The sequence below is a fragment of the Chanos chanos genome, chromosome 14, assembly GCF_902362185.1.
Source record: "Chanos chanos chromosome 14, fChaCha1.1, whole genome shotgun sequence".
NCBI classification, from domain to species: Eukaryota; Metazoa; Chordata; class Actinopteri; order Gonorynchiformes; family Chanidae; genus Chanos; species Chanos chanos.
Genome location: NC_044508.1, coordinates 14342673 through 14357435, shown reverse-complemented (window position 1 = coordinate 14357435; position 14763 = coordinate 14342673). Strand labels below are relative to the sequence as shown.

Below are 14763 nucleotides of genomic sequence, written 5' to 3'. Positions count from 1 at the left end.
CGTGGCCTTTCAAACGTTTCAGCAATGTAAACAATGTTAACTGGTCTAGAAAACTAAAGTTTACCATCTTCATACACGGACCTAGACCTGTACCAAAAAGTTACTGCATAAATCACTGACCAGTCCACTTCACCGTGAGTGAATATTCAAATACCGAAAGTAAGTGAAGTTGGACCCTAAGTAAGATCTTAAAGTCTAAAATTTGAGGGAGCAAGATATTAAGTGTGTGTATGTAAATGACATCCATTTATTATCGCCTGTATGTTTACAAAGCAATTGACATTAGCTTACACGACAATTATAACAGACTTTATTTCAGTATCTTGTTGAAAAATGATGCTTTACACACATACTAACATCTGCGATTTTATTCTCATATTTGTTTTTTCCACTTCATGTTTTTTTTTTTAACCGACACCTTTGCAAAGTTCACCAGCATTGGTTACTCGTGAACTGTGAAGCACCAAGAACTGTGAAGCACCAAGAATTGTTACACCCTTATCATGGATCCATATTCATTTGCATGATTTTTTTTTTTCAGCGCTCGTGACAATATCAGTACAAACAATCTACAATCAACAACGTGGGTAGCTTTGCTAAATACTGCCCCCTAGTGGTATATAGATGTAGTCGCACAAGGACATTGTTTATTTTGCCTACAAATTCAAACTTTAATATCTAGAGTGTCTTAAATGTAGCAAAAGAATACGTTCGAATTACTCAGCTGAAACCTAAATGTAAAGCAGTTTCTCACTGTAACCCCGGTATTCTGAATGTTTATCCCACTCAATGTCTTGGGCACTTTTATTCATCTTAGGGCACCCATGAAGGCTAACAGGGCCAGAGACACCAGTGACAGACTTCAGTGAGATGGCTTTCCCATTGAGATGAAGGTTCCGTAAGCAGCCCGTAAATGAAGTACAGACAGGACATCTCTTGTGTCCGTTCCTGGTATCTATATTGAAAGACAAAATACAAACTGAAAAGTGTCTAAAAGCATGTTTCTTGCCACAAAACCATGGAAAGTTGTTGTTTTTCTCTTAACAGTTCCTATTGACTACTTTTCCAAAACATTGTCTGAATGTAAAAACCCTTAAAACTTAAAACTGCTCATTTGGCGTTGAAGCCAATTCTGTATGTAAACACAACTGTTTCATGTAAGATTGATAGATCATGAAAAAGGGTCTTGACAGTGAAAGACCGTTATATATTGTCATGGACATTTATCTGTGTATGTGTATGCAAGCTCTACAACTTAAATATATCTGTGTATGTATATATGCAAGGTTTACCAATTTTTTAACAATTTTTCGAAAAAAAAGTTTAGCCGTCTTAAATGGAGACTTTCCATTTAAAATGTGATTTAGTCCAGGGTACCAGGCTTAAATGTACCGTGACGAGTTTGTAATATATTGGGTCAGTCTGAAGTGAAACAGCCTGAAAGTACAGATTTTCAATGTGATTTTACCTGGGATGCCACCAATGTGGAGTTTATCATGACTTGTGGAATAAGAGTGAACAGAGGGTCCAACTGCAAGATTTGAGTCCAAGTCTACTTCAACTTTAATTGTGTTCTTCTGTTTGGCCACTAGAAAACAAAAGGAAATCTGGTGTGAACTTTTAAAGCGCTTGTTTACATAAAGTGCACGTGAGAGAAACCTGTACAATGGGACTTGACCTCAGAATAAACAGATAAATACATTACATTAGATTAATGGACAATAATACACATACACAGACGTTATCGAATTACTGACATTCACACACATTATGTGGATCTAGAGGAATGTCCTATGCTTAATTCAGCTATTTGTTTACAAAATAATGGAATTAATGACGTGTACTTTGGTCGGTAGAAACATCACCTATGACATGGTGGAAAGTGCCATCACAGATGTCATGATGCAAAGGTACAGAAGCACTGTAGTCACCTGCTCCATCATTCACCTGTGCCACCAGCTAAGATAGAATAACACAATGCTCATCAGATAAAGGATCAGTGGTATGTTTAATGTAATAACAGTGTAGATACAGTTTTATTAAGAAATCTTATTTCTTCAGTTAAGGTTATGATTAAGTAGGCCAGATTTTCTATAATATTGTATCAAATTCATCAATATTCAGTATCATATAGACTAGAGTCAGTGACCACTGGGCCATCCCCCCTGGTGGCCATTGGGCCATCCCATCTCTTAAAAAATAACAAAACCCACTGTATATACAGTGTATAGTATTGGTTAATTAGTATTAGTATTAGTATAATTAGAATTATGTATAGTATTGTCAGTATTGGAACTTTAGTGTCGTTGTGTAAATTCAGCAAATCTATGAAACTACAAGATAAAAATGCCAACCTTCCCCTTCTTCATAAACACAGTCAGATTATGTCCATGCTGGTTTCCAGCGTGAAACAGTAATCCCATCAAATTCCTGGGACGAATTTCAAAGGCTAGGTTGAAATGTTCACCCAGAGTGAAGAATTTCTCTGCAATACAAAAAGTTACAGCTCAGTGATCATTTCATTTAAAAGTTGTCAATGTTGAATTTCATATTAAAACTGAGAAACATACATGTGAAATAAAAGCAAAGTGAAAGCAGATCATTTAAAAGTAAAGAGTGACTCATCATCATGCATATATTTGTCATTGTTACTTTTGCTGAGATATGATCTGTGCTTCAATTGTGTAATACTGTACAAATTTCTATTTGTTTTTGGTCCATACCTAATACAACATATGATCTGTCACCAGCAAAATATGCACCCTTCTCTGTGTCCCCATCAAAACAGGGCGCCACACCATGATTGACAGCTGGCTCTAGTAGGGCGTTGTAGAATTTTATGTCACGAATGCATCCAATCACTCTTTTATGGGGGAGGGACTTTCTCTGAGGAGATAAAAATTGAACGTTCAGTGACATTTTGAACGTTCAGTGACAACCAAAAATTTATTTTGATGATTGTTTTTTTTATCAAGGAATCCCTGTTCCCAAAAAAAAAAAAACTGTAAAAGGGGAACAAAAAAAACAGACATCAGCAGAGAGAGTAAATTGCACAAAAAAACGAAAAACATGCTAAATATGGAAAAGCACTGTACAAATGAACTAGAACTAAACTGTATAGAGCTGAGGATAATTTGAATCCATCGGGTATCTGATTCATATAGTTACCTGCATTTCCAAAACTGGTTGAACTTGGCCTCCACCTATGTAGACAGGAGGCTGTAAATCCAGGGAAAATCCCTCATCTTCAGCCAGTTTGCCATCGGGGACTCGAAAACCATCAACCAGCATGTGAGTAGAGTCTTTCTCCACACTAAACCTGATCTGAACATACAATAATTCATTTCTCAGTATCAATACACTATTGTATAGTGGTGTTTCATTACTGTGGTAAGAACACGAGCCTGCAATTTATTACTACAGAATACAGGATTGTAGTTTAATCTATACAACGTGGTAGTTTCAGTTTTTCTTTGCATAATTTCAGAGAATAATGAGAGACAAGAGGAGAGAATCTGCTAAGCTGATACTAATGTGGCCGAGGGGAGGGGTGTTCCTACGTTGTGCCAGTCTCCATTATTAATCTTCCTGTGGTGGCTGATTGTGATGTTCCTCCCCACCATGAGTTTGACTTTCCCATTGGCCATGTACAAAGCCACCATACACACACCACGCCTCCCAAAAATATGGAGTAAAAGGCCCTCTGACGATTTGGTCCTGACATCGAGGGAGAAGTGTGGCCTGCAAAGCAAAATATTCCGTCAGAAATAAAGCAGTGAGTAGTCACGAGTCATATTTTGTAATTTATTTCCTTATGAAATAACAATGAACCAATCAATGTTAGAAGAATCACTGGTTTTGTTTAGGTTTGAAAGCAATGAGCACACTGAAGACTTCATCCAAGTCTCTCTCTTTAAATGGTTATGGCTTGATATAGTAAGTTCTAGCCTAGAAGTGTCATCAAGACATAGCACTTCTTGTAATGGGTGTATTGATGGCAATCAGTCACTTTACGTTGTGATGTGTAGTATTCAACTATAATGATAATAGAAGGCTGCCACTGAAGTCATCCAAGTTTTTATAAAACTGTGTTTTAAATCAGAACTACATCAGGCTGTTACATCAGGATTTTAATATACCTGTAATTAAGGTCCTTTGCATCTATGTTGTATTGCAACTGGCTCCTGACTCCATCCAAACTGTAGGCCTGAATTAGAGGAGCGGGCTCCTCACATTGTCCTTTGGGGTCTTTCACTGCCTAATCATGCAAAAGAGAAAGGGGATATATTAACAAAAGGAAAAAAAAAAAAACAGGTTTTTGAGGAAGAAGCTTAAAATTTCCTGCTTTGTTTGATTTATGTGTCTCCCAAAAAGAAATAAATAAAATAACTAGTGGTATTCTATAGATTTTTTTTTTTTTTGAATAGATAGACTGAAAAATATAGCGCATTCTAAATCACCGCTTTTTTGATGACACCACTCAAGTCATTTCTGTTGCGTTTTCTTTTGCGCTCTTTTGTCATGATCCGCCGAGGGAGGTGCTGGCTAGCAACACAAACTCCCAGCGTAACATTTCCTTTCTGGATGAAAGCACTGAGGTCTGCTGGGAGATACTGGTCCTCAGGCCTGTAACAGATAACAGCACACTGTTAAAGATCATATTTTACAAATATATGCTGTATTATCCAGGCTCATCAATGCAGTGCTGTATACATGATAACTCAAAACAATTCAGGCAATGTGTAGCCTCAGCAAAAATCAACTTCCTAAACACCACATTTTGAAGTTAGTTATTACATTTAAAGTTAAACACAGCTGAAATGTTTTTTGGGGTTTTTTTTCTTCATTTTGTAGAGAAAATTATTGCCTAAGATTTTTTGCATTATCCAAACTTTTGGGGTTTACTGTGTGTCCTAATGTTGTGTTGTCTACTATAGGAATACCAGAGGCTCTATCCTGTGCACTCGCAAAAGCGGGAAAATAATCACCCTCTCGTGTAAAGATTTTGTATGCAGCCGCTGAAAGTTTCTTTCCCTAAAATGATGTCGTCTCCCGCAGCAGCAACAGGTGAGGCTCCTGGCTGTTGCTTCCCCATATCCTTGTTATCAACTGTCAGTTCCAACCTGAATACACCACACACAGTACAACATGTTAATGTTTACATATAAATGCTTTATGAAGATATTTGTCAGAACTGTGTTGTCATGACGTTACTGTCATAAAGAATGAAGGATGATCGTGCTCTCATCTGTCTTACCCTGACTCGTTTCTGAAGGCAGTCAGATAGTGCCACTCCCCGTTATTGTATATTTCATTGGATCTCAAAGCATTTTTAGCATCTGCCATTTCCACAAAACCATCAACCAGAGATAGCTGAAATCCAGGCCTCTGTGGATCAATAGTGATGGAGAGTACCTCTCATATGAATTCATGATGGTAATATTTCTTTAGAGTACAGCATAATCGTGAGCACTGAATTAACACTGTGCATACAAGAGTGCATACAATACTCCATGCAGATTTAAGAAAATGTTTTTGAGTGACGATTATGCTTTGGTGAATGGTGTTGCTGAAACATATAGTGAATGTACAGTAATTGTATAGTAAGGGAGACAGTAACAGAATCATTAAGGACTTAAGTAATCGAGTTGGACTGTCAAATGTAAACTGACAAATTGATTTTTCCCAGTAGGCTTCCAAACAGCTGAAAAATAAGCTCTGTGGTTGAGTAGTCCTGAATCGCTCACTGCTTGGCCCACCTGTAGTATCAGACTGTTGGTCTGAGTGGATTTAAACCCCAGAGAGACCATCAGCCCCCCGTTCACCACCACACCCTTAGCGGGCAAAAAGAGAGAGCTGCCCAAGTCCAGAGTACCTTCACGCACACCCTGGAGAATCAAGGGTAATTTTCAGTTCAGATAAACCCATAGCAACTGTTATTACACTCTTACACTTACATGGAAACAGTACTTGCATATATAAGTGAATGTATGTTTCTGGCCAGTTAAGACCTGTTACTTAATATGATCTAAGAATTAATAAAATAACAGTGTGGTATGATGAAGGCATTGATTAACTGAAACGCAGCTTGGATACATGTTGTGTGCATTGTTTACGACTGATAACACAGTAACAATTAATCAGTAAGTAGTTATGGACTGACCAACATCTGTGGGACGCAAGGCTACTGGTGAGAAATAGGACCATTATAAATAGTTTTTTTCTGTCCTACAGTCAGTATCGCAACTGTTTTTTTTTTTTATCTGGAACTTTCTACTTGGAATGCACTCCAGTCACCTCAGCACATCTCACGGGCTACAGGACACCTCAGTTTTCAATGTCTGAATTCAAGCTCACCAATAGTGAATTGAAACAGCCTGGTATGACGCCAACCTCCTCAACAAACAGCTGGAAAGAAGCACCTACTCGAAGGTTCCCCACACATCCTCTGAGAGGTGGCTGGATGATGTTATGTCTGGGAAAACAGGGAAGCCTCACCATCAAGGGTTACCAGTTCGGTGGCAAAACTACAGTGCTCTCAAAAACTGCACATTGTTTAATAAAATGTACTCACTCGTGGTCTAGCACAGTTTTTACAAAGCAAACTGTATGCATGTGTGTGTGTGTGTGTGTGTGTGTGTGTGTGTGTGTGTGAGTGTGTGTGTGAGAGAGAGAGAGAGAGAGAGAGAGAGTGACAGACAGACAGTCAGACAAACAGTCAAAGAGAAATGCTCTACCTTTCTCTAATTGATGTTGGGACTCCTCCAATGTAAGCGTTATCGTACCCAGCATGAGTATAATTAAGTTCTAAATCCCCTGAGATTTGTACTTGAAATTTTTCCTTGACATATTTTATTCTAATTTGCTTGTCCTCGCTCTAAAGGGAAGAAGGAGGAGGTTAATTGCATCAACAGTTTCATTCCAAAAGTGTCATGACATCTTTCAAACCAAAGTTGGCATATGTGACAAAACAATAGGAGTTTTAGAACATGCTCACCACTGGAAAGACCTTTTCAGGAGTCATCTTCTCATCGATTGTATCACCAAGTCTCCTCCTTAAAACAATTTTTCCTCTCTCCACACTGACAGTGTAGTAGGAATCCTGTTAATGAGTATAAAGTCATCTACTTAAAACTTACTTACTTAAAACTAACTTAAAGTTATCCGCTTATCAAGTCTGCTGTCTGTATCTATTCAGTCTTTCCCAATTACATACCTCATTCCCCATGTAATAAAGCAGAGCATTCTGCAGCCTACTACGGACAGAGAACTGGACTATTCGGTTGTGAGGATGCAGCTGAATTCTGCCATAGCCTGTCCCATCAAAATAGTTTCCTTGTTGCGGAATAAGTCCCCTGAAAGCAAAATAAATTTTTACTACCTCCAGTCCATCCTGCAGGAAGACTTCATATTCATGACCGGAATGCTGACAATGCTAAATTAAATGAATGAATTATTTATCCAGTACCGTAGACATTTGTCCTTATCAGTAATGTTGACAGCTTGCTTGAAGTTGTAAAGACCAAGGATTTGATCATTAAATGTAGAAAACTCAATGCACCCTCTGTACGGGGGTAAATTTATTTCTTCTGGGGGCTGTTGATTCAAAAACATCAAAGAATGTTGTAGGGTAAAGAGAACAATCAATAAGTTAAGCAACTACGTGGTCTGTTTCATAAAAACCTTTGCAATAGGAATTGAGGAAAATGTACTACCACGTGTTACTTACAGTGAAGTCTGTAGGATAGCCACCTACGTAGAAGACCACATCATCAGGGTCCAGGTCCAGCAAGCCTACTGTTGTATTGGACTGAAGGGTCTTTGGTGGAAGTTTTTGGGGTGTAGCCGAGGTAAATGCCGTTGTGAAGAGAACCTCTGCATCTTGATACACTCTGAAAAAGTGGTCAAGGTATTTAAAACATAACAAGAAATTAGTTAGAGTTAGAGTTAGAGCTCGAGTTCAAGTTGGAGTTGCAGTCAATAAGAATTAGAGACAGGGTTACGGTTAGAGTTACTTTGCTTCTCATTGAGGAACTTGTCCTGTTGAAGAAAACCTGTGTGTCCACAGTGAAGTACCTGTGGAAGTCCACTTTGTCCATAAAAGCATTATTTGTTGCGGACCTGGTGACGGCATTGGTCTTTATTTCATGAATGATTCCTCCCAGTTTGAACACACAGTAGAGCACATCTTTCTCCAGGTACATTCCAATGTAATCCTTAGGTGACTGCAGTACAGAGCACAAATTACAGCCCATTCAAAAGATGGGTTACAACCCGTTCAAAAGATACTACAAATCCATTTTTTAAATTTTATCTTTTAGTTTTTAGCAAATAGATCAGTGACTGAGTGTTTAGAAATGAGGGTTCTTGTATTTGTCAGTTTCTTGAAAAAGAAGAAGAAAACAAAGAGGACAGATGGCAAAAAAAGTGCTGTCATTCTTTGAATTGATATAACAATCAATATTCTATGAATTACTGATGGAATTAAGCACATGAAATGTGGTTAATAAAGCAATGTTAAAAACATAACGCTTTATATCATGTACAAAGTATGATATGAATCGTGACCCCAGTTTTTCTTTTTTTTAAAACAGTAGTTTTAGACAGTAATAAGTAAACAGTAGTTTTACTTGTTTTATTATTACGTTCGTTTTTAATTTTCAAGACGAGAATATGTCACAGTAACCCTGCAAAATAGAGAATCTTCTAACCTGTTTGTTCCCCAGGTAGAGGACAAATAATTTATTCTGGGCTTGTCTGCCCTGACGGCGCCTGCGGTTGGAGGGGTCTGTATTGGCCCGCTGCATCATTAGACTAAGAGCTGTGAAGGCTTTTAGATCTTCCAGGTTTTTGGGGGGTCGAAGCTCCACGTGTCCATTCCCAGAGAACAGCATAGGACCTCTCACCTACACATAAGTGCCAAGAAGGGATTTGCTTAATTCTACACTATAGCCAGATGAAAGATATTCTTATTATGAAGGAGAAACCGGTAAGAATAGAATTCAAACTCACTCTGTTGACCATGTCTCTGGTGTTTTCAATCATCTCCTTAATCTTCCTGATGTCATCTTGGAGGTTGGCACTATCAGGCATTCGCTGGCTCTGGTTCTTCACTTCAGCAAGCGTATCAGTCAGTGTGGGTAGGGACTGATTTAGGTCAGTTACTATTAGGGGGAGAAGGGTATTCTCAGAAGAGATCATCTCCAAAGTGACTTTGAGATTTTTCCCGCTCTGCTAGTTTACAAGCACTTAGATCACACGAATAACACATGATTCCTATTGGTGTTGTTTGTTTCAAAACCATGACATAAATAACATTACTGTAAGTACTGTCCAACACTCAGGTGCTCACTGCTGTTTAGGCAGGACCAAGACATTGGTGAGAAGCCTTCCCGCTTTAGCCGGCAGTAACACTTACGTGTTTTATTTATCTCATTGAGTATGTTGTCCAGATTGGAGCCAGCAGAGGGAATCACTGTTTTGTTCAGCTCAGCACTTATATTTTTAACCCATTCTGTCACATTGTTCACGGTGGAGTTGGCAGCACTGGCGTCTTGCTTGGCCATGTCTAAAAGAGCAGCAATATCATCTAGGACAAAAAAGAAAAACAGGTGAATAAATATGACCCAGTACGCAGAAGAGGAGTCAGGAGAAATGCTTTTGTGAATCTGAGATAGTTTGATCCACTCAGCTTTTATGATATAGTCCACACTCGCATACATTTGGAATACGGTCCAAAGGTTCAAAATCCAGTCATATTACTAGTTTAGAAACGGGTGCACAAACTTGTAGATTCTAACTCAGGGTTTCTTTTTTCTTTTTTATGACTGATCATGAATGACTTGGACCTAGGAAACTCTGAGGTACTGGCAGTACTCCTGGGCAATCGTCTTCATTTGAACTGACCCGAATTCACCTACCCCTTTTGATTTTTTTCATCTTCTGTTCCAAAGCTTCGATGTCTCGTTTCAGATTATTGCTCTTGTCCTTTGCACGGTTTAAGCGGTCGCTTTGAGTTTTAATATTCTGTTCAGCCACTGTGCATCAGGAAATATATAAACAACAGAATTTACAATTCACTTGAGCAATAATTAAAAAAAAAAATCAGCCATCAGTGTATTATGATATACAAAGCAGAATAAGACATATTTTAGGATTATATCGAAATGATGATAATGCATTTTTAATCGGTGTGTCTGTTTACAAAGAATTGCATGATTTATTTGTAAGATGATAAACATGCCCAAGAATGCTCAGAAAGATATGCTCTCACAAAGAATGAAATTAACTCAAATTAATGAAATTAACCTCTTACTTTTTAAACTCTCTTGTGCCTGAGTTGCTTCTTCTAGCAGTTTGTTTGCAGCATCTTTTAATACCATTGTTCTCTTGGCGAGATCCTGCTGTTTCACATCCTATCCCAAAAACATTATATCAACTTACACTGATGGGATGGTGTTCTCAAGTTGCCTCCTTATTGTCTCTGAAAATCTTTCTTTGTGATACTAACAGACATTGTGTTCATTGGATGTGAAGAAAAGTGCTTGTATGGTATGTATATTATTGTTGGTTGTTAACATTAAGCCAGAAACACTCCTCTCACCGTGACAGCTTGATCTGCAGCTTGTGTGGCCTTCTCGGCAGCCGCCTTAGCCTCCCTGATGGCATTGATCACATCTGTGTAGGCTTTCACAGCTTCTGAAGCTTTTTGTACAGCTGAGTTGTTAGAAATATTCTGTAGTGCCCTGCAAGAGATGAAAACAAATCAACTTCAGTGCCAGTTGGTGTGTACTAAAGGTGGTGTGCTCTCCAGCAATAATGGTTTTTAGTGTATTTTGCACTGTTCAGAAAGTAGAGTAGACATAGTCAGACATAGTTGACATGGTATCTAGACAGAGTTGATGAGTAGTGGACAGAGTCAGACAGAGTTGACATGGGCTCTAGACAGAGCTGACAGGAAGTAGACAGAGTCAAACAGAATTGACACGGGCTCTAGACAGAGTTGACAGGAGGTAGACAGAGTCAGAGAGCTGACATGGGGTCTAGCTGCCTGCCATGCGTGTTGCTTGTAAATGACATAGTTTTGCATGAACGGTTTGTGAGCATTTGTCAGACCTGTTTCAAGCCAATCCTCCGTTCAGCCACGCCCACGTTTTGAGTCGCCTGAGTTTTAACACACCTGCAGTAAATTCACTGAATCACCACTGGGGGATTTAAGGACCGCAGTTGCAGGCACCTCTCTGAGAGGTATTGAGCTAGCTCTTACTGAACGTTTCTTTGGCGATTCTCTTTGTTATTCTGTTCCTGCGTTTTGACCCATTTGCCTGCCTTTTGACCCTGCTCATTGTCGTTCGATTTTGGATTGTTTGTACAGATTCCTGTTTGCTCTCCATTCGAATTTTGACACTGGCTTGTGTTTCTGACTATCCCTGAGATTTCTGATTTGGATTTGCGTAACTGATTTATTAAAGTACCAGAGCTCTGCACTTGGGTCTTCTATCACCCTCAGTTCAGCATTACTGCTGCTACCCACATCCTTCTCATAATGAATAACAGACACAACCCCAGTACTGCTCCATAAACACAAGTGGTCACATAGAAATTGAACAAATACACGACTCACATTTGGAGATCCATAGCCAAGTTGAAGAGAGACTGAGCATGTTCCTCTGCCTGTCTTACGAGTCCCTCTTTAGATGTTGCTAATGACAGCTCGTTCAGTTTCTTGGGAACATCATTTCTTGCTCCATCCAGTTGAGCAGCAAGTTTCTCGTATTCCTAAAACAAAAAGATTCAAGTTCAATCTTATCTGTTGACTTGTGCATGATATCAGTTTTACACACACGGGCCCATGCATGACATAGACAAAGAACAAATACAAGTATATGGTACACTCTTTGTCAGAGTTTTATACCCTGACTTAAACTGGGGTATGATTGATTTTAAATCCAATTAAAAGAATGTTCACAAAAATCCTGGATCATGCCAAAGGACGGTTTAAAACTTCTGCTCTCTGGCTGAAGTCACAGAAAAGGAAAAAGCAGGCAAGTAATTTGACCTCATTTAACCTTTTTTAAGTCATCCAACATTTTCTGAAGATCCTCTGTTTCCCTCAGAGTGTCTCTGGCCATTGACAAATCAGGAGGAATGCGACTTTGCTCACTCTCCAACTGCTTCCGACGTTTCTAACAGCAAATAACACAATTATGTTGAAAAGTGCTGAAGTCGCAGAAAAACATGTTGAACATTACAAATACAAATAAAATTTTTTAATTACTCATCTTTTCCTCCTGCTTCCCTTTTCCATCATTACAATATTACCTATACTCTACGAAAGACTGTTGACTTCAAATTCTTTGACAAAGCCTCAGAGCCTTTTCAAGCATACTCAACTTGTGGCCAGTGTTTCTTTTTTAAAAGACTTCACTGCCTGTGTTGAGTAAACTCAAAAAGGCAATGTGGAGGATTACTTGATTTAACGATGACTAAATTTGACAATGACAACCATCGTTTCAATAAAGAGACGACTCATAAAAATAAATTGCAGAATGTGCCTCTGGTAATGGGGGTATTGTGATGCGATTACCAGAATGTCTTTAAGGCCAGCTTCATTTCCTTCATTAAGCTGTTGTGCTTGTTGTACTAATTTTTCAGCATGTTTCAGTGCCTCTGCTAGATCCTGGAGTTTGGCTAGAGCATCCATCAAAGACTGGGCAATCTGGTCTACAAGTGTCTTGTTTTCATCCAGGTGATCGGCAAGGTGTTTCTTGATATAATCTAAGACTATCAAAGGAAACAGAAGACTTCACAGTGAGCATGGTATGCAAAGACGCAAGACACCCTATCTCAGGTGTGCAAATACACGATACTAGTATCTGAAGGAACCTGTGAACTGCAATGATGCTAATTTATGTTCAAATATATTGGAAAAATAGTGGCATTTATTCAACAGCCATAGCTGTAATGCGAGAACAATCATACAGGCTCGCTCTAGCATCTTACGTTTGTCTGCTTTTCCTTGCTCTTCTTCAGCTATTTTCCATTCAGTTCTACAGTTTTGCCTTCTCATTTCCTGTAACATCTGCTGAGCTTCCTTTAGCATTCTGATAACCTCCTCAGGGGCCACTGGAGCACTGGTGTTGATAGAATCCTTCACCTTGTCCAGCAGCTCTGAGTGTAAGAGTGAGAGAATTTGACACAGAGTGAGCTTGAATGGGCATGTGAACTGAGGACCTGAGAACATTTGATGGGTCTAGACCTCAACAAAATCAGTCTCAAAGTTTCAAAAATAGTCTTTGTTATGCCATCCCTCTACAAACCTAATGTTTGGTCAACCAACCATCAGTTAGAGGACTATAGATATAATTATCTAAATTAATTTGAGAGGACACTTCTGAATTAAGGTGATGTCTTGTCACTTGAAAATAAAGTTTATGTGTCGAACTTTGCACAAACGTCCATAAACATAATATGACATAGTAACTGTTACTTTTTCAACCCTCCCCTTGCACGAATGAAAACTAAAATATGCATCTACAGTGACTTTACCTTGTATTCTCCTCAGAAGGTCTGTGATAGCTGAGAGTAAGGCTTGACTTCTGTCATTGGTGTGGTCCACTTTTTGCAAAACTTTATGAGCCTTTGAGAAAGTTTTATTTGTCTGTGCAAAGGGAAAAAAACTGTTTTCAGGTTCCACATAAGAAGAAATATAAATTAAATCAATTTTTCATTTGTCAGTAAAAATGTGAGGGGAGGGATGTTTGAATTGTAATGAAAAGCTCAAAAACACCTCATGTTTGAGCATGCTCAAGTCCTCTTTGACATTCTCCATGTCGGCATCCAACTCCTTCACTTTCAGCGCGCGATTCTGAACAGTTGAACTGTACATACTGACCAGAACCTGTTTGTGATGATAGAGTTATTAACAATTAAAACAGATGTGTTAATGTATTGTTACATTTTGTAGGTAATTCAAATTGAATCTTAATTACCAAGGGAAATGGTATTTAATTAATTCAAACATCCAATATACAGATCCAATATAAAGAACTTATGAACAAAGCCTGTTCTTATTTCATAGAGAATTGGCTGGAGACCACAGAACATATAAATATAGCCTGAAACAAAAAAGAATAAAAGAATTCACCACCTTCGTAGCAGCAATGGCATCCAGAAGTTTCTTAAGGTCAATATGAGCTGTAGCTTTATTGTTGATAGACTCTAACTCTGACTTAAGCCTGGACAACTCATCATCCATCCCCTCCAGATCATTTAGTAAGGTCTGAACGCAGCTGTCACAATCTGTGGGAATGAAGTAAATCTTGAAGATCTGGAATAATTAGTCATGTCTGCAATGCATTAGATATCAATTAGCATATAATGAATAATGGAGGAGGCTCCAAACTGACCAAAACAGTCATCACTGGGTTCTTCAGGTAACTCACATTCTATGAAACAGATAGGAGACTTATGGTAAGTTCAGCATGGTAAATAATGAATTACAGACATCTCTAGTTTTCATCCAGCTTTGAAGTCACGGTTCAATGATTTTTTTATTTTGTCTGGGCTACGTACTCCCTGTTTTGGGATCACAGAAATAGCTGTTGTCGCAACTACAGGGCTGGCAGCTCCCTCCATCTGCTAAAGGATCACCATAGTAGCCAAGGGCACATCTACAGAAGAAAGACCACGTTTAGGTAAGATTTAGAAAACAAGCAAACAGCAATGATTCTGTGAAATCTTACAGAAATCCTCCAATAATGT

The 14763-nt window shown here is 38.7% G+C and overlaps 1 protein-coding gene across 1 annotated transcript; it reads right to left on the bottom strand.

Annotated features, from left to right (window-relative positions):
• Positions 1–2333: 2333 nt before the first annotated feature.
• On the bottom strand, positions 2334–14257 carry lama3 (laminin, alpha 3). Its single transcript, XM_030791097.1, has 27 exons — positions 14150–14257; positions 13790–13900; positions 13549–13660; positions 13003–13170; positions 12587–12783; positions 12069–12185; positions 11624–11778; positions 11475–11570; positions 10604–10745; positions 10316–10415; positions 9921–10037; positions 9419–9589; positions 9013–9164; positions 8712–8906; positions 8077–8225; positions 7730–7892; positions 7469–7596; positions 6358–6475; positions 5748–5888; positions 5258–5388; positions 4989–5123; positions 4461–4626; positions 4140–4258; positions 3561–3741; positions 3169–3324; positions 2724–2886; positions 2334–2485 (listed from the first exon to the last, which is right to left on the bottom strand). The coding sequence occupies exons 1-27, from the start codon at positions 14255–14257 to the stop codon at positions 2334–2336; spliced, it is 3843 nt and encodes a 1280-aa protein (XP_030646957.1).
• Positions 14258–14763: the final 506 nt, after the last annotated feature.